The sequence below is a fragment of the Barbus barbus genome (genome assembly GCF_936440315.1).
Source record: "Barbus barbus genome assembly, chromosome: 15".
Lineage (NCBI taxonomy): Eukaryota > Metazoa > Chordata > Actinopteri > Cypriniformes > Cyprinidae > Barbus > Barbus barbus.
Window position 1 is genome coordinate 7,056,506 of NC_136743.1, and position 22,559 is coordinate 7,079,064.

At 36.6% G+C, this 22,559-nt stretch overlaps 2 protein-coding genes and 1 pseudogene across 3 annotated transcripts; all 3 read right to left on the minus strand.

Moving 5' to 3' along the window:
* Nucleotides 1-809: 809 nt before the first annotated feature.
* Nucleotides 810-5,748, minus strand: LOC306880952 (prolyl 4-hydroxylase subunit alpha-1-like; the record flags this gene model as incomplete). The annotated part of the gene is made up of 11 exons (XM_079434752.1): nt 810-1,616; nt 1,779-1,875; nt 2,032-2,100; nt 2,233-2,271; nt 2,691-2,741; nt 3,929-4,105; nt 4,208-4,344; nt 4,452-4,673; nt 4,771-5,045; nt 5,178-5,274; nt 5,670-5,748. The coding sequence occupies 11 exons, from the start codon at nt 5,746-5,748 to the stop codon at nt 1,546-1,548; spliced, it is 1,314 nt and encodes a 437-aa protein (XP_079290878.1). The 3' UTR covers nt 810-1,545.
* Nucleotides 5,749-6,832: 1,084 nt separating this feature from the next.
* On the minus strand, nt 6,833-12,934 carry LOC306880953 (prolyl 4-hydroxylase subunit alpha-1-like; the record flags this gene model as incomplete). The annotated part of the gene is made up of 12 exons (XM_079434753.1): nt 6,833-7,051; nt 7,194-7,290; nt 8,673-8,741; nt 8,842-8,880; nt 9,953-10,003; nt 10,342-10,460; nt 10,568-10,661; nt 11,323-11,499; nt 11,606-11,742; nt 11,849-12,061; nt 12,150-12,296; nt 12,856-12,934. The coding sequence occupies 12 exons, from the start codon at nt 12,932-12,934 to the stop codon at nt 6,981-6,983; spliced, it is 1,293 nt and encodes a 430-aa protein (XP_079290879.1). The 3' UTR covers nt 6,833-6,980.
* A 2,884-nt stretch (nt 12,935-15,818) lies between these two features.
* On the minus strand, nt 15,819-22,320 carry LOC306880954 (prolyl 4-hydroxylase subunit alpha-1-like; annotated as a pseudogene). The gene is made up of 9 exons: nt 22,239-22,320; nt 21,844-22,150; nt 21,566-21,742; nt 19,603-19,719; nt 19,305-19,355; nt 17,923-17,961; nt 17,731-17,799; nt 16,319-16,415; nt 15,819-15,889 (listed from the first exon to the last, which is right to left on the minus strand). The product of its transcript is annotated as a prolyl 4-hydroxylase subunit alpha-1-like (transcript).
* Between the last annotated feature and the right edge of the window lie 239 nt (nt 22,321-22,559).

Sequence of the window (22,559 nt, forward strand, 5' to 3'; positions counted from 1 at the left end):
CAGTTGACTAATACCTTTGACATACTTGTTTTTTTTGTCAGGTATTATTATAATAAGCGAATTTTGCACAAGACCAAAGGAAAACGTTTCACCTACAAGTTTAACTTCAGTAAACTAATTTTAGTGAATTACCCAAGTCTTCCAACCTGCCCACAGGTGTGTACGTGTTTTTAATGTTTTATTGCATAGCTGCAAATTTGAGTATATTATAGGATAATTGTTATATATCCCTTTCTCTGTCTTTCCTTCTCAGCTTTCATTCTACCAGCCTTCTATCGACACGGGTAAGAGTATCATTACTGACCTCTGAACAATGAAGTATTGCTTATTTGAGATGTCATTTGAGCAGCACTGAAAATTGGATTCCGTTCTTAACATTGACACTATTTTTTCTCTGTGTGCATGTTTGTTTGTGTGTGCATGTTGTCTTTGGACAGCTGTGCAGTCAATTTCTCATCCCCTTTTCCTGCCATACAGCTTCCCCAAACCCCTCCCCTTTCCCCAGACACATCCAATCCAAAGGCAGTTTCCCTACTTTTCTGGCCCGCCTCCTTCAGGGACTAACCTATCAGAGCTCTCCCGTCTGTCACCAGTGAACGCCGCCCTTCAGTTCACACAAACTTTAAACTGGCCTGTCAAAAGCAGCACAGAGTGGCCTCTCAACAGAATCATGGGATTACAAGAGAGGATTAAAAGTGGACCACAAGACAAAAACCATGAAAATCAAGAAGAAAAAAATATTTCCTGATACCATACATTAGAACTTTTAGTACTATTGCTGGATTTATTATAATTATCACATTTTTGTTGTAAGTTCATAAATGTTTATTGGCAGGTTGAGAGCAAAGCATTTATATCTGGCACTATTAACTGAAAGAGACAATAAAATGTGTGTGAATAATTTGAAAAGTAATTTATCTGCAAAACATTTTAGTTGTCAAGAAATATGAAGTGTCTGTCTAATAACACATTGTTAAATAAAGATGGTCACCCCAGAGACTGCAGTACTTTACAATTACAAGTTTTTCTGAAGATACAGGATTTTATAAAAAAAACAAAATGCATCTACAATAGTTTACTGGCATATTAAAAGTGATCATGTCAATATAATGTAATATTTTTGAGTTATAGGATTTTTAATAACACAGCTATGCCATAATTATTCAACCCCTATTCAACATTGCTGTTTTTCATCACTTATTTTTATGGTATGGTCTTCAAAACACAATTAAGCCTTTAGAAACTCTATTAAAAACAGAATTAGCTTGGGCTGTTACACATATATACATTTAGCCATTTAGCCCATGCATGTACTGAAGTTGAAATGGCAAAGTCAACAGAGCTCTCACAAAAGCTATAGATAACAAATAGTTTTATTATATTAGAAAGTCTAAGGCTACATGAAGATTTCCAAGACATTAAACGTTCTTAGAGACACACTTACTCTATTCTACTCTAAATTTATACGATACAATAAATATAACAGATAGATACTTCTATAGTACAGATACAGTTCATATGAATTCTCCATGGTCTCAGTGTCATTCACTCCCAGTATGACAAAGAACAGGGTCTCCTGAACTCCTGTCCATACTCATAGATCCATTTATTAGCCACTGAAAAGACAACAAATATATATATATAACAGTTCTAACAGTTCTGTTCTAATGTGTGGTTGTAAGAGATATGAAACTGAAATGAAATTTAGTCATATTACTTATATTTACATTATAGAAGATACACAGTAATAGAGTAATCCAAGTTTTTTAAAAACCTACCCCATTTGTTTCCCCTTAACACAGGGCATCCAGCATGCTCTGTATTCAAATCCACATTTCCATTCTTGCGGAGGTTGTACCAAAACACGGCTGAACCCTTAAATAGCAGAGCATGGATGCTTTACTTAAATTATTCTAATATACTATATATATATATATATATATATATATATATATATACAGTGTATACACACACACGCACACGCACACACACACACACACACACAATAATATCAGTGATTTGAGGGTTTACCTTTTTTGGTTTCAATGCAACTCCAACTTCAGGGAACACAGTGGCACCCCCTATCTCCACATCACTCATCTACAGGCACAGGACATGATTTATTGCTCATAGTACAACTCAGGTAATAGCCTATGAATAGCTAGATAATCTTATAATGTAGGCCTATAATGTTTATAAAGCCATTTGGACTAATGACCAAGCAACACTTACGTAAATTAAGAATGTAGCAATCCTTTCATTCTCATCATCCTGTAAGTTCAAGCATTCTTAATTAGCTTGCAATGATTCAATCTTTCAGTGATTCACATAATATGTAATCAATCATTCACAGAATAGAGCTATTAATGAATTAAGTCAATTGATGTAATACACTTGAAGAGAGCGGAACATATTAGACTGTGTTATTGAAGCATGGATAGACTAAATAATACATAATGTACGGATCTTTTGATTCATGACCAACAACAATGTTTGTGATTAAAGCATATTTTATTTGTGACCTTTTTGTGCACATTCACTCTTACAAATATTTTCTTAATGGATCTTGGACTGATTTTGTTTTCATAAATCCAACACCATGAAGAAATTCCTGAGGGAATCCATGGTGATTTCCAGGTTTGACTGATATAAATTTAAGTCATGACTGTATTTTACTACGGTAATCTTACCTCTGCATCATAATGTGGTTCATATCTGCCACCAATCCCATAATTCTGAACCTGGAAAATAATTACACCATTATATTTCAAAGGGGGAAAAAAACATGTGTAATTTATTGAAAAGCAAATATAAAATGGATAATTAAAAATACGTAAAAAATAATTATAACATTTTATAAAATAATTCTTAAAAAAATATAAAAAAATAAATAATATATCAGCCCTATGTAAGCTTTGGTAAATGTTATAGAAGGGTAGACCCGCTTGAAGTTTAATTATTTTGTGTGCAAAATATTGTTAAACAGTAAAGAAAATATGTTGCCTGTGCATGAACAGGTGACCGTACATGTAGATTTTCAGATGATTTACTGGTTCTTAGGCCTGTGATGTCTGCAATCATCTGACTGATACGAGCAACATTCTCATCCTCTTTAAGAAAAACACTGGGAAAAAAAGCCGTTTTCAGTAGCACTTTACAATAAGGTTCAATGTTTTAGCATTAGTATCATGAATTAACAATGTACACTAAGAAATGCACATTAACTAACAAATGTAGACTACTTTTACAGCATTTTTTATTCTAGACTATTGATAATTTATATAAAATCTAATTGTAAATGTAAGCTGGAAATGCAAGTTGTATAAATGAATGTATATATTTATATAAATATATATGATGGGTATAATGGATGGATAATATAGCATATGAATAATGACTGAATTATTTCTTTAAAATTGAATGTTATATTTTTGGATGATCTTTCAAATTTCTCAAACCTTTGAGAAACACGGATGTCTGAGATTGTGCCCCCTCCAGTCTGAGACCTAGAAAGCTAGACCACAAGTAATTAAACATTAAATATAAATATACCATACAACCAAACATACATGGTTACCTGAATGACACAAATACAGTATATGCTTGTTGAACAGTCTTGCCGAAGATTTTCAATAGGGTTCAGGTCTGTGCACCAGACTCAGTAAATTATTTCTTTATGAACCTTCAAGAAGTTGAAAGCACACAATTCTCTCATTAGACGCCAAAGCACTGAAATTTGTTTCCACTAGAACCATGGGGCCAAACCTGATCATTTTATAGGAATGTGCACATATTTTTGCCAAATGATTAAACCGTCATTATGCCCATTGAATAGCACAATTTAACAGTATCAACAAGAAATATGATACTATTTACACTGACAATAATAACTGTAATTAAATATAGTTTTCGAGTGTTAGATATTCACTAGAGGTCTGGAGATATTCTTCAGGATGTCTATCTCTCGGTCTGAAATAATGTCATGATATCTGATGATGCGAGGCTCGTCCCACTCCACTTCCTCTTTCACTGGTGCATACATCAGTCTGGGGTTTCCTCCACCTGTGCTGTACCTACAGGACAGAGCCCTCTGCCTCTGGGAGGTCTGATTTGATCAAATATAATAAACATCCAATCAATAAAGCTTCACATTGACTTTCTTAATTTAATGTCAAATACTGATTTAAATTTGAGACGTTGCACTTGCCCTCTCATCAATCTCTCCTCTGCACAGTGCCTCGTAGGAGTTACTTGACTCTGTGTTGAGTGTGAATATGTCTGCGTTTGAAGATCTCTGGGAGCGAAGGAGTCTGTTCAGCTGAGCTCTGACTTCATTAGTTGGATCTGAGGCAAATGTTTATGAATCATAGATTTCTATATCTGGCTTAAAATATAAAATTATTATTATTATTACTATTATCAATTTTAACTTAAGGTCACCATGGCCTCACCAATATTTAGAAGCTGGTTGTTATAGTAGATTGCCACAGGTAGGCTGCCAAAATGATAGGCTGAAGAAATAAGAGACTGTAACAACTCTTCCTCAGTAATGGCCGAGTATTCTGTTAATGTTTCAAGACTGTACTCAAACCAGAGAAAGGCATGCTGGAATTTGTCCTCCTTATAAGCGACCAGCCCCACATGGTAAGCTTCATCTGCACTTAATGACATTTCTGTGAAATCAAAACAGATCAAAGCTGATTTTTGAAAGGGAAAAAAGTAAAACTCTCTTAGTGAAACTGCATTGGTGCAAAACCGCAGACAGTTCACCCTTCATGATGTCTTCTGGGTAGAATTTGTAGATCTCTTGCAGTCTGATCAGTCCTGAAGCTGCACCATCCAAGTCCTCTGGCTGTGGGATCTCTAGGAACTCCAACTCATACTGATACTCGTTACACTGATAAAAACTCAGCTCAATGTGTTTTACAATATTTATGAATTCATTTCTCAGTTGTCTGAGGAGTTTGTAAGCTGCCACAGGGTCTCTCATGATTTCCTCAGGGTCCACAGGGTCGGAGTTTGAAAGCAGAAGTTTCAGAAGAACACTGGATTGATGACATGGGTTCATCAGTTGTATCGTTAAAAAGAATTTCATAATCCTAACACCATATATGGTTTTTTTTAATATTGGAGTTTAATGGTACTGTACATATAGGGAACAATGAAAGTGTTTTCACCTCTTCATTATCTCTACATTCTTTTCTTCAGCATCAATGTACTGACTGAAGCCTTTCAGAAGATCTTTCTTCTTTTCAACAAGCTGCACAATTTGATCTATAGTATAAAACAATCTGCATTTAAATGTCAAAGAGCATTTAATTAATGTATTTTTTTTTCATTAGATATATATGAAAAAGGCTAATTAAGAAACCATGATAAAGTTAATATTAGTCAATAATGGAATTTAAAAAAAGTTAAAAACTACAAAAGTAACTATAATATTTTTATGAGTGCATCAAATATGGCAAAACTGTGTTTTACTCTTTGTTCAATTATTTTGGTGAAAAGTCTCATTAATAAAATTATTTTGGTGAAAAGTCTCAGATTAATACATCCAAATTAATTGGCAACAGTGTATATACATTAGTAGACAAAACACTATAACACTAAATTAATAACAATTAAAAAAGGAATAACTATAATTAATTGATGTTGAATTAATTAATTACCTGTTGATGAGAAGAATTCATGCCCAGCAGTACAGACAGTCAAATAACACACCACAAATGTCAGTTCCTTTATAGCCATTATCAAACCTTCAGTATCTCAAAACTCAACTTCTGTATGTGTACCTTGAAGTGAAATTGAGCTTAAATACAGACCACTTATTTGCATCTTTTCAGAGACACACCTGTATCTGCCTACGTTATGGTTTCTCAGTATTCCTACCATCTGATAAAAAACAAAAGCGAAACTTTAAATTAGAGTGAGCGCTCACGTGTCGGCAGGCTGACTGTGGGAACAAAGAAGCATAGAGGCCTAGGAACACTAGAGAAAGTCTCCACAATCTAATAACAACCACTGCAAATCAACATAGCGCAGACAAGAACAAACTACAAATGAAAACTGAGGGCTATAAAAACACATTTTCTAATCAGTTAACAAATTAGTAACTATGTAAACAAAAAGGGCATAATAGTAACTAAGACAAAAACGAAACAAATTAATCAAAAGTGAAACGCAAGGACAACGGCAAACAGAAAAACTATCAACAAAGGTCAAAAATCACATGACAGTGATGACATCACAATATACTTTTGTAATTAATTACTTCGCTAACAATATAATCTCGTGTTTCACAATTGGATCACAGACGCTATAATCATGATAGAAATGGAGAGACATATTGTAAACTATTGTATTATCAAGGTCTGTTCTAATGTTGCCTAACAACTGGTCAAACTTATCTGGCATAGTGTCCTTTTTGTTGTATTGCTGCAGGATGCTGCGTCAACAGTCACACATGCATAACACGTAAATCTGACTTATGACTAATGCAAAAACTAAAAGTAAAATGAATGATTCAATTATTGTATTTTCTGTGTGTTACTGAGCCCAAGGTTAATAATGATTAGTCATGATGATTACAGTTTCTATTAGATGTGGTTATACATATTTGTAGTTATCGTATATAGACTGAAGTGGTCATGTGGTCATGTGCATGTATGAAGACAGTGAAGTATGTTGACAGCCTTGTTTTTCAGGGCAAGACACACACACACACACACACACACACACAGGATCTTGTTTACAGGAATATCTACTTACTGGCTGCTGATTGATCTACTCAATGTTATTATCAATTGAAATCTTGCTGAAACTTTATTTTGATCCATTGAATTTTTTTAATGGTATATTACAATTATTATTAACATTTACAGACAGTAATAAATTCTACTTTGATCTAAAAACTAGTATGACACATAATAAACAGTTTAACAGATACGGTTCATATGAATTCTCCATGGTCTCAGTGCCATTCACTCCCAGTATGACAAAGAACAGGGTCTCCTGAACTCCTGTCCATACTCATGGATCCATTTATTAGCCACTGAAAAGACACCAGAAAAAAAAAAAAATAGCTCAATGTCATATGAAACTGAAGTAAAATTGTGTCATATTAACATAGATTTATTTGTGTACATTATTGAAATACACAATGAAAAAGTATCCCAAGTTTTTTAAAAACCTACCCCATTTGTTTCCCCTTAACACAGGGCATCCAGCATGCTCTGTGTACAAATCAACATTTCCATTCTTGCGGAGGTTGTACCAAAACACGGCTGAACCCTTAAAAAAAACATTTGATGGATGAATTTCTTAAATTATTCTAATACGCATCATATACACTGACCAAAATTATAAAACAACACTTGTTTTTGCCCCCATTTTTCATGAGCTGAACTCAAAAGATCTAAGACTACGTAAAAATGTACACAAAAGGCCTATTTCTCTCAAATATTGTTCACAATTCTGTCTAAATCTGTGTTAGTGAGCCCTTCTCCTTTGCCGAGATAATCCATGCTCAATGGGTGACATGTCTGGTGAGTATGCTGGCCATGCAAGAACTGGGATGTTTTCAGCTTCCAGGAATTGTGTACAGATCCTTGCAACATGGGGCCGTGTATTATCATGCTGCAAAATGAGGTGATGGTCGTGGATGAATGGCACAACAATGGGCCTCAGGATCTAGTCACAGTATCTCTGTGCATTCAAAATGCCATCAATAAAATGCACCTGTGTTCCTTCTCCATAACATATGCCTGCCCATACCATAACCCCACCGGCACCATGGGGCACTCGATCCACAAAGTTGACATCAGCAAACTGCTCAGTGCTCACCCACACAACGCCATACACGCTGTCTGCCATCTGCCCTGTACCGTGAAAACCGAGATTCATCCGTGAAGAGAACACCTCTCCAAAGTGCCAGACGCCACCGAATGTGAGCATTTGCCCACTCAAGTCGGTTACGACGACGAACTGCAGTCAGGTCGAGACCCCGATGAGGACGACGAGCATGCAGATGAGCTTCCCTGAGACGGTTTCTAACAGTTTGTGCAGAAATTCTTTGGTTATGCAAACCGATTGTTGCAGCAGCTATCCGAGTGGCTGGTCTCAGACGATCTTGGAGGTGAAGATGCTGGATGTGGAGGTCCTGGGCTGGTGTGGTTACACGTGGTCTGCGGTTGCGAGGCCGGTTGGATGTATTGCCAAATTCTCTGACACGCCTTTGGAGACGGCTTATGGTAGAAAAATTAACATTCAATTCACGGGCAACAGCTCTGGTGGACAGTCCTGCAGTCAGCATGCCAATTGCACGCTCCCTCAAAACTTGCAACATCTGTGGCATTGTGCTGTGTGATAAAACTGCACATTTTAGAGTTGCCGTTTATTGTGGCCAGCCTAAGGCACACCTGTGCAATAATCATGCTGTCTAATCAGCATCTTGATATGCCACACGTGTGAGGTGGACGGATTATCTCGGCAAAGGAGAAGGGCTCACGAACACAGATTTAGACAGATTTGTGAACAATATTTGAGCGAAATAGGCCTTTTGTGTACATAGAAAAAGTCTTAGATCTTTGAGTTCAGCCCATGAAAAATGGGGGCAAAAACAAAAGTGTTGCGTTTATAATTTTGGTCAGTGTATGAAAGAATTAAGGGTTTACCTTTTTTGGCTGCACTGCAACTCCAACTTTAGGGAACACAGTGGCGCCCCCCATCTCCACATCACTCATCTACAGCAAGAGAACCTCATTTATAAGGATTGTTTCACACAGGTAATATTAATAGCTATAGAAATGGTGTGAAAGACCACTGAGGCAAATAGAGGCTTACATAAAGTAGGAATGTTGCAATCCTGTCATTCCATGTTTTCTGTGAAGTCAAACATTAAGTTAGTTTGGAGTTATTTGATTGGTCAACATGTAATCCAATCTCAATGACAGAGGACGCAGATGTTAAATTTGTACTTTAAAAAACCTGCAATTGAATTTGCGAGCAATTGCTTCCCCAAAGATACCTGATACCTCCGAGTATGTATTGCTGGAAGAGACTTCACATTTTGTTAATTGTACCTCATAAATTATAATTAAACCTCAAATGTAAATTTTGAAAGAAAAAATGTGTGATTTAAAAATGCATGTTGCTAACAAGTTGTAGCAGAAGAGTTACAGTGGCTGTCCAATTATATGTGTTTCCAGTGAGACATGTTACTCACATCCTTGTTTTGCACACACAGTAAGTTGGCATTATTATAGGAGTTATTTTCAAAGTTATTTGATACAAGTCCATGTATTAACAGGAATAAATACATTTTTAAAAGGAACAAAAGACTAACTAAAAAAAAAAAATTGCCTGAAAAAAAGCCTGCTCTATCCTCCAGTGTCTAGTTGACATTTAAATTTAGGAGTAGATTTAATAATTACTTTATTTTTGTCAGGACCACTATCGTCAAAGATAATTGACAATTAGCATATAGTTTGGATTGTTCTGGACAAGAACTCCCTGCGCAACCATGCATCCTAGCATGGATGAGAGCAGGGAGAGCAGAGATAACCCCCCCAGGGTAAACAGAACAGAACCAACAAGAGTATTGCAGATCTGTTAAAGTTCAGTAACTTTATGTACACATTTTTAAATTTGTCTGATTAAAAAGAGAATCAGAAGGCTGGATCCTGACTGACAGAGGAGGAGATGGAGGAGGGTAATATTATATATATAGAGAGATAGAGAGAGATGCTTAGATAGGTGTCATGTTCCTATAGGTAGAATGGGACCAGCTGAGAGTCAGCTGATGTGAGCTTGACTAACGTGACCTGCCAGAACTAAGGCTATATGCTTGATTTATTCAATAATTACTCATAAATCCAACTCCACCATTCAAATAAATAAAATCCATAAAAAAGAAAAAAAAAAAAAAGCCTGTATTCCAGTAAAGTGAACTTACCAATGCATCATAATGTCGTTCATATCTGCCACCAATCCCATAATTCTGAACCTGGAAAATTGTTGCATCACTCATGCATCACTAATGAATTGGAAATTTCCAGGTGAAATTAAATGTTAACACTATTATTTCACAAAATACATGTTTAATAAGAACTCAAGTGCAATAATTTAGGTGAATATAAATTAAAAGCTTCTTGTATGTCACTCCTTGGCAACAGACAAGCAGAAAGCTTAGCAAACTGATGTTACCTTAACAGTTTAAGGCTGCTTTCTTTGCTTGTTTATTTATTAGGTAATGTGCAAAGTATGACCAAGCAAAACGCAGCTGTCAGTAAAGACATACACTGCCTGTGCATGATCATATTTCGTTCTCGTAACATGACTTACATGCAGTGGTTCAGCGGTTTCCACGGAGAGTCCAGTAGCGTCTGCAATCCTCTGACTGACACGAGCATCCACAGGGGAATCTTTTAGAGAAACACTGAAAATACAGGGATGATTTTTCACTGCATAAGTGTGTGACCAAAATTTATTTGGTACTCAAAGAAAAATAAATTTACTTAACATTGTCAGGTTATGACCATTTTCATTTTGGGTGAATGATCCCTTTAACAAAGAGATCTTACAAAATATTTATTAAACCTTTGAGAAACACGGTGTTGTGAGACTGCACCCAGTCCATCTTGCAAAACCTCCGATCTAGAAAGCTAGGTCACAAAAAGGAATAAACAATCAAATACAAAATTATGTAGTGTACATTGCCAAAACTATGTGAATACCCAAATGCCATTTAATTTAAAAATCATTAGCATTAGCAACAGCTTCCACTTTTGTGGAAAGGTCTTCCTCTAGATTCTGGAACATGGCTATGGAGAGTTTTGCTCCCATTCAGACACAAGAGCATCAGTGAGACAGGCACTGATTTTGAATGGGCTCCAGTTTCTCTCAAAGGTGTTCCGTGGGGTTCAGGTCTGGGCTTTGTGTATGCCAGTCAAGCTCTGCCACACAAAAACACTGAAACATTTCTATGTGAACCTCAAATGGACCAAAAAAGGGCCATTCCATGTGTGGGGAGCCCACAATTCTCTACAAAAGACATTTAAAATAGTACATTTTAAGTTTACATTTAAAGATATTGATATTGATTAGATTGCCACAGGTAGGCGGCCAAAATGATAGGCTGAGGAACTAAGAGAATGTAACAACTCTTCCTCAGTAGTATTAGAGTATTTTGTAATGCGTTCGGAGTCAGACCATAGAACATTAAAAACATCAACAATAATAATACAATATTTTAAACATACTGACAATAATTACAACAACAATTAAATATGTTAGTGTTACTTTATGTGTGTGTTAGATATTCACTTGAGGTCTGGAGATATTCTTCAGGATCTCTATCTCTCGGTCTGAAATAATGTCATGATATCTGATGATACGAGGCTCGTCCCACTCCACTTCCTCTTTCACTGGTGCATACATCAGTCTGGGGTTTCCTCCACCTGTGCTGTACCTACAGGACAGAGCCCTCTGCCTCTGGGAGGTCTGATTTTATCAAATATAATAACATCCAATCAACACACAAATATTTGCATTGACTGTTTGTAATTTCATTTTAAATACAGATTTAAATTCGAGACGTTGCACTTACCCTCTCATCAATCTCTCCTCTGCACAGTTTCTCATAGTTGCTTGACTCGGTGTTCAGTGTGAATATGTCAGGGTTTGAAGTTCTCAGGAAGCGAAAGAGTCTGTTCAGCTCAAGTTTGACTCTTTCATTCGTTGGATCTGAGGCAAAAAATGCTTGTCTTGAATCACAACAATTTGATAAAACTGTCTGTCAAACACAAATATAACAATGTTAGTATTAAACTTCGGGACACCATGAGCTCACCCTGCAGATTTGGAGGCTGCTGGCTGAAGTAGGTTTGAGGTAGGCTGCCAAAATAATAGGCTGAGAAACTAAGGTAGTAAAGCAGTTCATTCATAGTGCTTGATGTTACAGTATTCAGACTATACAGAAACCAGAGAAAAGCATGTTGGAATTTGCCCTCGTCATAAGCAACCAGCCCCACATGGTAAGCTTCATCTGCGTTTAGAGACGTTTCTGTGAAATCAAAACAGATTGAAGCTGATTTTTGAAAGAAATAAAAAGTGAAAATCTCTCTGTGAAACTGCATCTGCAAATATTTCACCATTTGTGATGTCTTCTGGGTAGAGTCTGTAGATCTCTTGCAGTCTGATCAGTCCTGAAGCTGCACCATCCAAGTCCTCCCGCTGTGGGATCTTTGTCTTCAACTCATCGTGATACGGTTTACACTGAAGACTCGGTTGGATGTATTCTATAATAGGTAGCAAATGATTTCTCAGTCGTATGAGGAGTTTGTAAGCTGCCACAGGGTCTCTCATTATTTCTTCAGGGTCCTCAGGGTCAGAGTATAAAAACAGAAGTTTCTGAAGAACACTGGATTGAAGACAGGGGTTCATCGAAAGTTGTAGTGTTAAAAAATACTTAATAGCATAATCTTTGTTCTGAAAACACATCTTGTAGATTAACGGTATAGGTAATAATGAAAATATTTTCACCTCTTCATCTCCACATCACTTTCTTCAGCAGCAATGCACTGACTGAAGGTCATCAGAAGGTTGTTGTTCTTCTTAAAAAGCTGTGCAATTTGATCTATAAAACAATCTACACTTAACTCTCATGGAGCATTTGTTATGTATTAATACATTTACATCATTAATTTTTACATTATTAGAGGTATGATGAAAAAGGGTAATTAAAAAAGACAAATGTATACATAGTCAACTTATGACAACTTTAGTTAGAGATATATGGATGGGACACTATAACAATAAAAAAAAAAAAAAAACTAATAACAAATTGAATATAATAACCTGTTGATGAGAAGAATTCATGCCCAGCAATGCAGACGGTCCAAAAACACACCACAAATGTCAATTCCTTTATGGCCATTATCAGATCCTTTAATACCTTAAAATGCAACTTGTGAATGTGTATCTTGAAGTGAAACGGAGCTTAAACGCAGGTCATTTATTTGCATCTTTTCAGAGACACACCTGTATCTGCCCATACGGTTTCTCAGTAATCCAATTGTCTGTGATCAAAAACAGAAGTGAAACTTTACATTAATAAGCTCTCATGTATCAGTGGGATGGTTGCAGGAACAAGGATGCAGGATATAATCAAAGCAGTGATTTTTACTATAAAAAAAAAAAAAAAAAAAAAAAAAAAAAAAAAAAAAAAAAAAACACCTACGAGCACTGGAGAACAAATTCTTAGCAATCTAACGACAAACACACCAAACCAACATAGCACAGAACAAACAACTACAGTTGAAAACTAAGGGCTATAATCGAAGACAACCAACAAAACAGGAACTAATTGAAGAGGAATAAGGATAATCAACATCCTCAAAACAGGAAAATAAATGTGACATTATGACAATATACTTTTTGTTCCTTAGTTACATAGCAACCAATATAATTTCATATAGCACAATTGGAGATCACAAAGGGTATAATCATGATAGAAATAGAGAGACATCCTATATTATAAACTACAGTATTGTACCCTATTATCAAGGCCTGTTGTGTTGCCAACGGGTCAAACTTTACTGGCATAGTGTTCTATTTGTTGTATTGTTGCAGGATGCTGTGCAGAGGCGGTCAAAGTACACAACTTCAAATACTACTCCAATACAAGTGAAAGTTGTTAAGACAGGTTTTTACTTTAGTAAAAATACGAAAGTGCATGCTTTTAAAAGTACTTAAGTATCAAAAGTAAAAAGTAAATGCATTGTTTTATTGTCACATTGTTGTATACTTACAAAACCTTATGCCACTAATGCAACCTACTGAACACTGATTAGCTTGTGTTATCTCTGGAATTAAGAGCTTTTGTGTTACCAAACCAATAGAAATGGAACAACTGAATGAAGATAATCACCTTTATTTTTTATTTAACACTCCTACAGCTACATTGAACTCTTTTTAATACTTGTTTAAAAGTTATTATTCAAAGAGATATTGAAGGTTATGATATGGCTAATTTTAGGCAAACAAAGCAAACATTGAAAAGAAAACAAATCTTTAGTCTTTTCAGAAAGTTGGAACATACTCTCTCAGTATGGCAGGTTGCACCAAAGAACCATCTTTTTGAATTTTGCCATCAACTAATCAATGTTCATAAAATGCTCAGAAATCAGTGAACTTCACAACATGTGGCTAGGGTTGGGTATTTGAATTTTATCCTTTCCGATTCTGATTATGCTTATTGATTTCAATACTTATTGATTCCTAGTTTAGATTCCAAAGTTGTAAAACAGTAAAGTAAAGTTGTCCAAAGTAAAACATTTTGACCCGTGTGATCATTTAAACTACTTATTGATCATTTGTTTGCAAAAAAAAATATATGCATTTATGTGCAGTGTTTTGACAGTAACATAATATTCAGATTTATAGACGTCCTTGACCAGTTTTTAGCAGCAATTTACCAGTTGGCCTGAGTAATAAGGTTTTTTATATATGGTAGCAGCCATTTTTGACGGATATATTAGCCTACCATTTGTATTGCCATAGTTTAGCTACAGTTACTATATTGAAACTATGTTAAATTTGTTGTTACTGTAGTTTTACTACAAATAGCATATGGTTGTTATAGTGAGAGAATAGTAAATTTATGGGTACTGTGATTTTACTGCAAATACCATAGTTAAACTAGTTACTATAGTATAAGCATGGTTAATTTCCAAAGAGCTTTAATGAGTTAACACATACACATGCGAGTTCACACAGAATAAAAACTCTAAATTTTCGTTATCATGTAGATCAAGGTGTAGGTAATTTTTATTTACCTTATGCCGATCATTTATCTTCTATGACAGGGCTGTCCAAACTCGGTCTTTGAGGGCCGGTGTCCTGCAGAGTTTAGCTACAACCCTAATTAAACACACCTGAAGCAGCTAATCAAGCTCTTATTAGGCATACTAGAAAATTCCATGCAGGTGTGTTGAGGCAAGTTGGAGCTAAACTCTGCAGGACACCGGCCATATATATATTTATATATATATATATATATATATATAAATGCAATAATAGTATTATGTTTTGGTCTCTTAGAAGTGCACATTTGACATTGAGTTGACAGTAGTAGTTTGAGTTAGGATGCAGATGTAAATTTATGTTCATTAGCAAAATCAGTATCATCTGTAAAAATTGCAACAACCTCCTTTTTTATATGGTGAAATTGAATTTTTCTGACTGAGTTTTATTAAAATTAACCATTGTTCTTCCATAGTAGTATACATTTACATCATGATAACCAAAGTTAAAACCACACATATAGCACCTCAATACTGTGGTAAAAATGCAACTATATGGTTTCTAGGTAGCCTATTTATATGTAAAACAGTAGCCTAAATACATTTATTATAAATGCACAAACGCTAGCCCCACATTTCTGCCACCATGGCGCTGTTTTATCTGGATTTAAACTAGTTTATATCAGTTGACTAAATAAATTTAATATTTATCGAAATTGGTTTTTCGAGGAAAATTATATCACTATATAATTATAGTTATCGTTTTATCGCCCAGTCCTACATCAAAGTATATCTGCTCCCGTGCCCCCGCTGTGAACTCTGGTGCCCCCCTTAGGGGGGCACGCCCCCTAGGTTGGGAACCACTGCCTTAGTCCATGGTACATAATAAACATAACATATAGCACAGAGTACAACTTTCACATGAATTGTCTGTGATGTCTGTGGTATATATTATATACATAATACAGATGTAAATATCATGTGATTTCTGTATGATTTTTGGTCCTGCAGAGTCTTTCACTCCCATTCTGACAAAGAACAGGGCCTCCTGAATTCCTGTCCAAACTCATGGATCCATTTGTTAGCCACTGAAAAAAGGTCAAGATAAAAGAACTAAATCAATAATTTTTACATTCAACATTAATGCTCAATTTACATTTACCATATGTAGCTTTCTTTTTTAAATTATTTGTGACCACATTATTTTACTTCTCGAACACAACAACAACCGCTATGAGAACCTGTTCACAGAGTATGAATGTTTGTTGCAAGGACACCATTGAATAATAGCTAAAAAAATGACAATATCTTTATCTCATATAAACAATAGTAATTTACCATAAGCCATTGTATTGATAAAGCTACAGAATGTATTAATGTTCAATGCCTTATTTAGATATATTTTGAAGATCCACAACCAATGTGTAATTAAATCAGGCAGCGTTCCAAAATAATATAATAAAAAATCAGCCAGTTATATCTTAGATTTATCTACCTGATTTATATAAAAAACCTACCCCATTTGTTACCCACTAACACAGGGCATCCAGCATGGTATACATTCATATCCAGTTCACCATTCTTGTAGAGGTTGTACCAAAACACGGCCGAACCCTGAAAGAGCAGAGAGAGGATGCTAAAATGATTATACTTACTTTTATCATTTAAGTAATTATCCTTATATACTGTATACACTCACCTAAAGGATTATTAGGAACACCATACTAATACTGTGTTTGACCCCCTTTCGCCTTCAGAACTGCCTTAATTCTACGTGGCATTGATTCAACAAGGTGCTGAAAGCATTCTTTAGAAATGTTGGCCCATATTGATAGGATAGCATCTTGCAGTTGATGGAGATTTGTGGGATGCACATCCAGGGCACGAAGCTCCCGTTCCACCACATCCCAAAGATGCTCTATTGGGTTGAAATCTGGTGACTGTGGGGGCCATTTTAGTACAGTGAACTCATTGTGATGTTCAAGAAACCCATTTGAAATGATTCGAGCTTTGTGACATGGTGCATTACCCTGCTGGAAGTAGCCATCAGAGGATGGGTACATGGTGGTCATAAAGGGATGGCCATGGTCAGAAACAATGCTCAGGTAGGCCGTGGCATTTAAACGATGCCCAATTGGCACTAAGGGGCCTAAAGTGTGCCAAGAAAACATCCCCCACACCATTACACCACCACCAGCAGCCTGCACAGTGGTAACAAGGCATGATGGATCCATGTTCTCATTTTGTTTACGCCAAATTCTGACTCTACCATCTGAATGTCTCAACAGAAATCGAGACTCATCAGACCAGGCAACATTTTTCCAGTCTTCAAACGTCCAATTTTGGTGAGCTCGTGCAAATTGTAGCCTCTTTTTCCTATTTGTAGTGGAGATGAATGGTACCCGGTGGGGTCTTCTGCTGTTGTAGCCCATCCGCCTCAAGGTTGTGCGTGTTGTGGCTTCACAAATGCTTTGCTGCATACCTCGGTTGTAACGAGTGGTTATTTCAGTCAAAGTTGCTCTTCTATCAGCTTGAATCAGTCGGCCCATTCTCCTCTGACCTCTAGCATCAACAAGGCATTTTCGCCCACAGGACTGCCGCATACTGGATGTTTTTCCCTTTTCACACCATTCTTTGTAAACCCTAGAAATGGTTGTGCGTGAAAATCCCAGTAACTGAGCAGATTGTGAAATACTCAGACCGGCCCGTCTGGCACCAACAACCATGCCACGCTCAAAATTGCTTAAATCACCTTTCTTTCCCATTCTGACATTCAGTTTGGAGTTCAGGAGATTGTCTTGACCAGGACCACACCCCCAAATGCATTGAAGCAACTGCCATGTGATTGGTTGATTAGATAATTGCAATAATGAGAAATTGAACAGGTGTTCCTAATAATCCTTTAGGTGAGTGTACATTGAGGGTTTACCTTTTCTGGCTGCACTGCAACTCCGAGGTCAGGGAAGACGGTGGCGCCCCCTATCTCCACATCACTCATCTACAACAAGAGCATGTGACTTATTTTAAGCATTTTCCACACAGGTTAAATAAATAGGAACAGCTGTAGAAATACTTGAGTCAAATAGTTTTTCTAAGAGCTGCACTTACGCTGTCAACTTACATAAATTAGAAATGTAGCAATCCTGTCATTCTCTCCTGTCTCCTGTGAGGTCAAACATGTTTAAATTAGTTTGCATTTATTTGATTATGTAAACCATCTCTCATTGACACAGAATAAAGCAATAAGCCCCAAGAAGACTCTAAACCATGGCTTCACGGGGCTTATTGGTTTTATAAAACGGTTATTCCATATATGTAGTAAGGTTTCACAAAATAAAACAGAGCAAATAAAGTGTAATGATGCAAAACAATGTAGTTCCTCAGAAACGGCTGTGGTTCCAACAAAGTGGTTGCCGAGCAACACACAAATGTAAACAAAGGTGACTTGGCTCAACCAATCAGAATCAAGGACCGGAACTATCCGTTTTATAATATTAGATTTGTACTCTTAAATGAGTAGTTCACTTTTAAAAAACCTTTTGCTGATAATTTACTCACCCCCATGTCATCCAAGATGTCCATGTCTTTCTTTCTTCAGTCGAAAAGAAATGAAGGTTTTTGATGAAAACATTTCTCCATATAATGGACTTCAATGGGACCCAAACGGTTCAAGGTCCAAATGACAGTTTCAGTGCAGCTTCAAAGGGCTTTAAACGATACCAGACGATGAATAAGGGTGTTATCTAGTGAAACGATCGGTCATTTCAAAAATAAATTAAAAAGTTTAAGTTTTATAAGCACAAATGCTCGCCTTGCTCTGTTCTGTGATGCGCGTTCGTGACGTCACGTAATACGCAATTGCGTTGAAAAGGTCACGGTTGACGTAAAATCCAAAATTTTCTTTTAGGCTTTTTAATATTAAAACACCCAGGATACGCACACGAAATGAGCATTTTAAACGATAAACTGACACAAAGACATTTGAATATGTGTATATGGTCCTCCTTTCGCACATTTGTAAACACTGACTGGGTACTTCCGCCTACATCAAGCGTGACCTTTTCTACGTAATTGCGTATTACGTGACGTCACGAACGCGCATCACAGAACAGAGCAAGGCGAGCATTTGTGCTTATAAAACTTAAACTTTTTTATTTATTTTTTAAATGACCGATCGTTTCGCTAGATAACACCCTTATTCATCGTCTGGTATTGTTTAAAGCCCTTTGAAGCTGCACTGAAACTGTCATTTGGACTTTGAACCGTTTGGGTCCCATTGAAGTCCATTATATGGAGAAATGTTTTCATCAAAAACCTTAATTTCTTTTCGACTGAAGAAAGAAAGACATGGACATCTTGGATGACATGGGGGTGAGTAAATTATCAGCAAAAGTTTTTTTAAAAGTGAACTACTCCTTTAAAGCCAGCAAGAGAGAACTGGCTCCCTATGAGTATGTATTGATTACAACACGTTATGATGGTATTTTAGTATAGCGAACTTACCAGTGCATCATAATGTGGTTCAAATCTGCCACCAATTCCATAATTCTGAACCTGAAAAAAAAAACATTATTGCATCACTCATGCATCACTATTGAAATGAAAAACCAAACTGTTTACACTCAAATGTGTCACAGGGAAAATACATGTTTAATGCACTTACTGTAAGAACTCAAGAGCGATAATTGCTTGTTAATTTAGGTAGTGTGCAAAGTAAGTTAACTGTAAGACACAGCTGGCAGTAAAGAAAAACATATGATTCCTATGTATGATCATGTTTCTTTCTTATAATGTGACATACAAGAAGAGGTTCAGCTGTTTCCACGGAGAGTCCAGTAGCATCTGCAATCCTCTGACTGACTCGAGCAGACATGGGATCATCTTGTAGAAAAACACTGAAAATATAGTGATAATTTTTCTTTGCATAATAAGTGCATGACCAAATTTACTTATACATCTTGTAAGATTATGACAATTTGCATTTTGAGCGAACTGTCCCTTTATTGAGGAGATTTTATTAAAAATGTATTAAACCTTTGAGAAACACGGTGTTTGGAGATTTCATCCCATCCAGCTCCATAAACCTTCGATCTAGAAAGCTAGGTCACAAATAGGAATGAACTGTCAGATACAGAATTATGTAGTTTATAGTATGGACAAAAGTATGTGAACACCCAAATGCCACATTTAATTTCAAAATCATTAGCATTAGCAACATCTTCCACTCTTGTCGGAAGGTCTTCCTGGCTGTGGAGAGTTTTGCTCCTATTCAAACACAAGAGCATCTGTGTGGCAGGCACTGATTTTGGATGATACTTGGATCACACTTGAAGTTTCGAAGTCAATGGATTGGTTGAATTCTACAGGATTTTCGGGAGATGTGTGTCATGGCACCTATTATGCAAAATTCACTTTTACGTTTGAACATAAATGTGTGTTGGCAGTGTGTGTATACAACCCCCCTATAATGGTAAAAATCCACCCACTCATTTTTTTTAATCCCCATAAATCATAAGCAGTGTCTCAGAACAAGCCGTTTGCAGAATCTGTCAAATGTAACGTCATAATTTACAGGCCCTACCCACGACTGTTGACAGACACTGCCATATTAGCAGAGACCCTGCTCTGAGTGAGCCATACACAATCCACCATGTTTATCTTCACACTGACTAGCATTTATAAGCAGCATTCAAGTGAGAAATGTCTTCTTATTAGAGCTACAGAAATTATTCATTCAAGAGCAGTGAGTGATTTTCTGTTTTCATATTATTGTTTGGGTCATATTAATAGACATCAATATAGGAACTGTATATTACGCTGCTGTCCCTTAACACACAGATCTAATAGAAACATGTGATTTCTTTCCCAGCTGTTTTCCTTCACAGACTGTGTTTTTGAAACTTGTGTTTTCAACATAAACTTGTGTGTATTTGACAGTTTAAGCACAATAAGGCATGAAAGAGAACTTAATTTAGTACTCACATGCCATGTGACAGCCAAGGCACAGCCCTCTTCTGAAAAAGTGGGTGGGGAGCAGCAGCTCATTTGCATTTAATGAGACATGCACGAAAACAGCATGTTTCTGCATCCACTCAGGCATTTTCAAAATAATATAGTAAATGATCTGTTGGGATATTTTGAGCTGGAACTTCACAGACACATTCTAGCGCTCTCTCCACCCTCAATACCACGATTGATGTGCCCTTGAGCAAGGCACTGAACCCCCAACTGCTCCCCAGGCACCGCAGCATAAATGGCTGCCCACTGCTCCGGGTGTGTGTTCACGGTGTGTGTGTGTTTACTGCTGTGTGTGTGCAGGTTGGATGCAGAGCACGAATTCCGAGTATGGGTCACCATACTTGGCAGTATGTCACTTCACTTCACTTCACTTCATTCTGGGGACACCTGAGACTTCTATTATATTGTAAAAAGGGGCATAATAGGTGCCATTTAATGTTCTGTCTGGAAACAAAGATGCTGTGACGCCAAATCCCTTCATGGAAGAAGAAAGCCGTCGTGTTTACAACTGTGACAATAAGCACTAATCAGGATCTACTAAACTCAAGATTTTCAAAACTATGTGAAATATGTAAGTTCGTCTGTGTCATGTATCATGTAAGTCAGCATTATGACTTGTCTTCACTGGAATTAAAGATGCCCCCATACTTTTGCCCAGTGAATTGTATAATAAAAACCTCATCAACACTAACAAGAAAAATTTTGAACATAATTTTTTTTTTTATGTATGTGTGTTAGACATTCACTAGAGGTCTGGAGATATTCTTCAGGATCTCTATTTCTCGGTCTGAAATAATGTCATGATATCTGATGATATGAGGCTCGTCCCACTCCACTTCATCTTTCACTGGTGCATACATCAGTCTGGGGTTTCTTCCACCTGTGCTGTACCTACAGGACAGCGCCCTCTGCCTCTGGGAGGTCTGATTTGATCAAATATAATCAATTTCCAATTAACACACAAAGCTTCACACTGACTGTTTGTAATTTGATGTCAAATAATTATTTAAATTTGAAACGTTACACTTGCCATCTCATCGATCTCTCCTCTGCACAGTGTCTCATAGTTACTTGACACTTTGTTTAGTGTGAATATGTCAGGGTTTGAAGTTCTCAGGAAGTAGTTCTCTGGTTGTAGTAGTTTTGAGGTAGGCTGCCAAACCAATAGGCTGAGGAAGTGATGTAATAGAGCAACTCTTTCTCTGTAGTCATTGAGCTTTTTGTTAATTTGTTCAAACTGTACAGAAACCAGAGAAAGGCATGCTGGAATTTGCCCTCGTCATAAGCAACTCACCCCACATGGTAGGCTTCATCTGCATTTAGAGACGTTTCTGTGAAATCAAAACAGTTTGCTGATTTCTGAAAGGCTTATAAAAGTGAAACTCTCTCAGTGAAACTGCAAAACTGTGGACAGTTTATCGTTTGAGATGTTGTGTGGGTAAAGTTTGTAGATCTCTTGCAGTCTGATTAATCCTGAAGCAGCACCATCCAAGTCCTCCATTTGTGGGATCTCTAGGAAGTCATCCTGATACGTGTTACACTGATAATTCAACTGAAAGTGTTCTATAATAATAATCAATTCACTTCTCAATCTTCTGAGGAGTTTGTAAGCTGCCACAGTGTCTCTTGTTGTAGTGTTAAAAAAAGTTAATAACATAATCCTTATGAAAACTCATAAGACAGTAAACATCCAGTTTTGTAAATTTTAATTTTAATTTTGAGTTTCCCACTCGTAGTAAC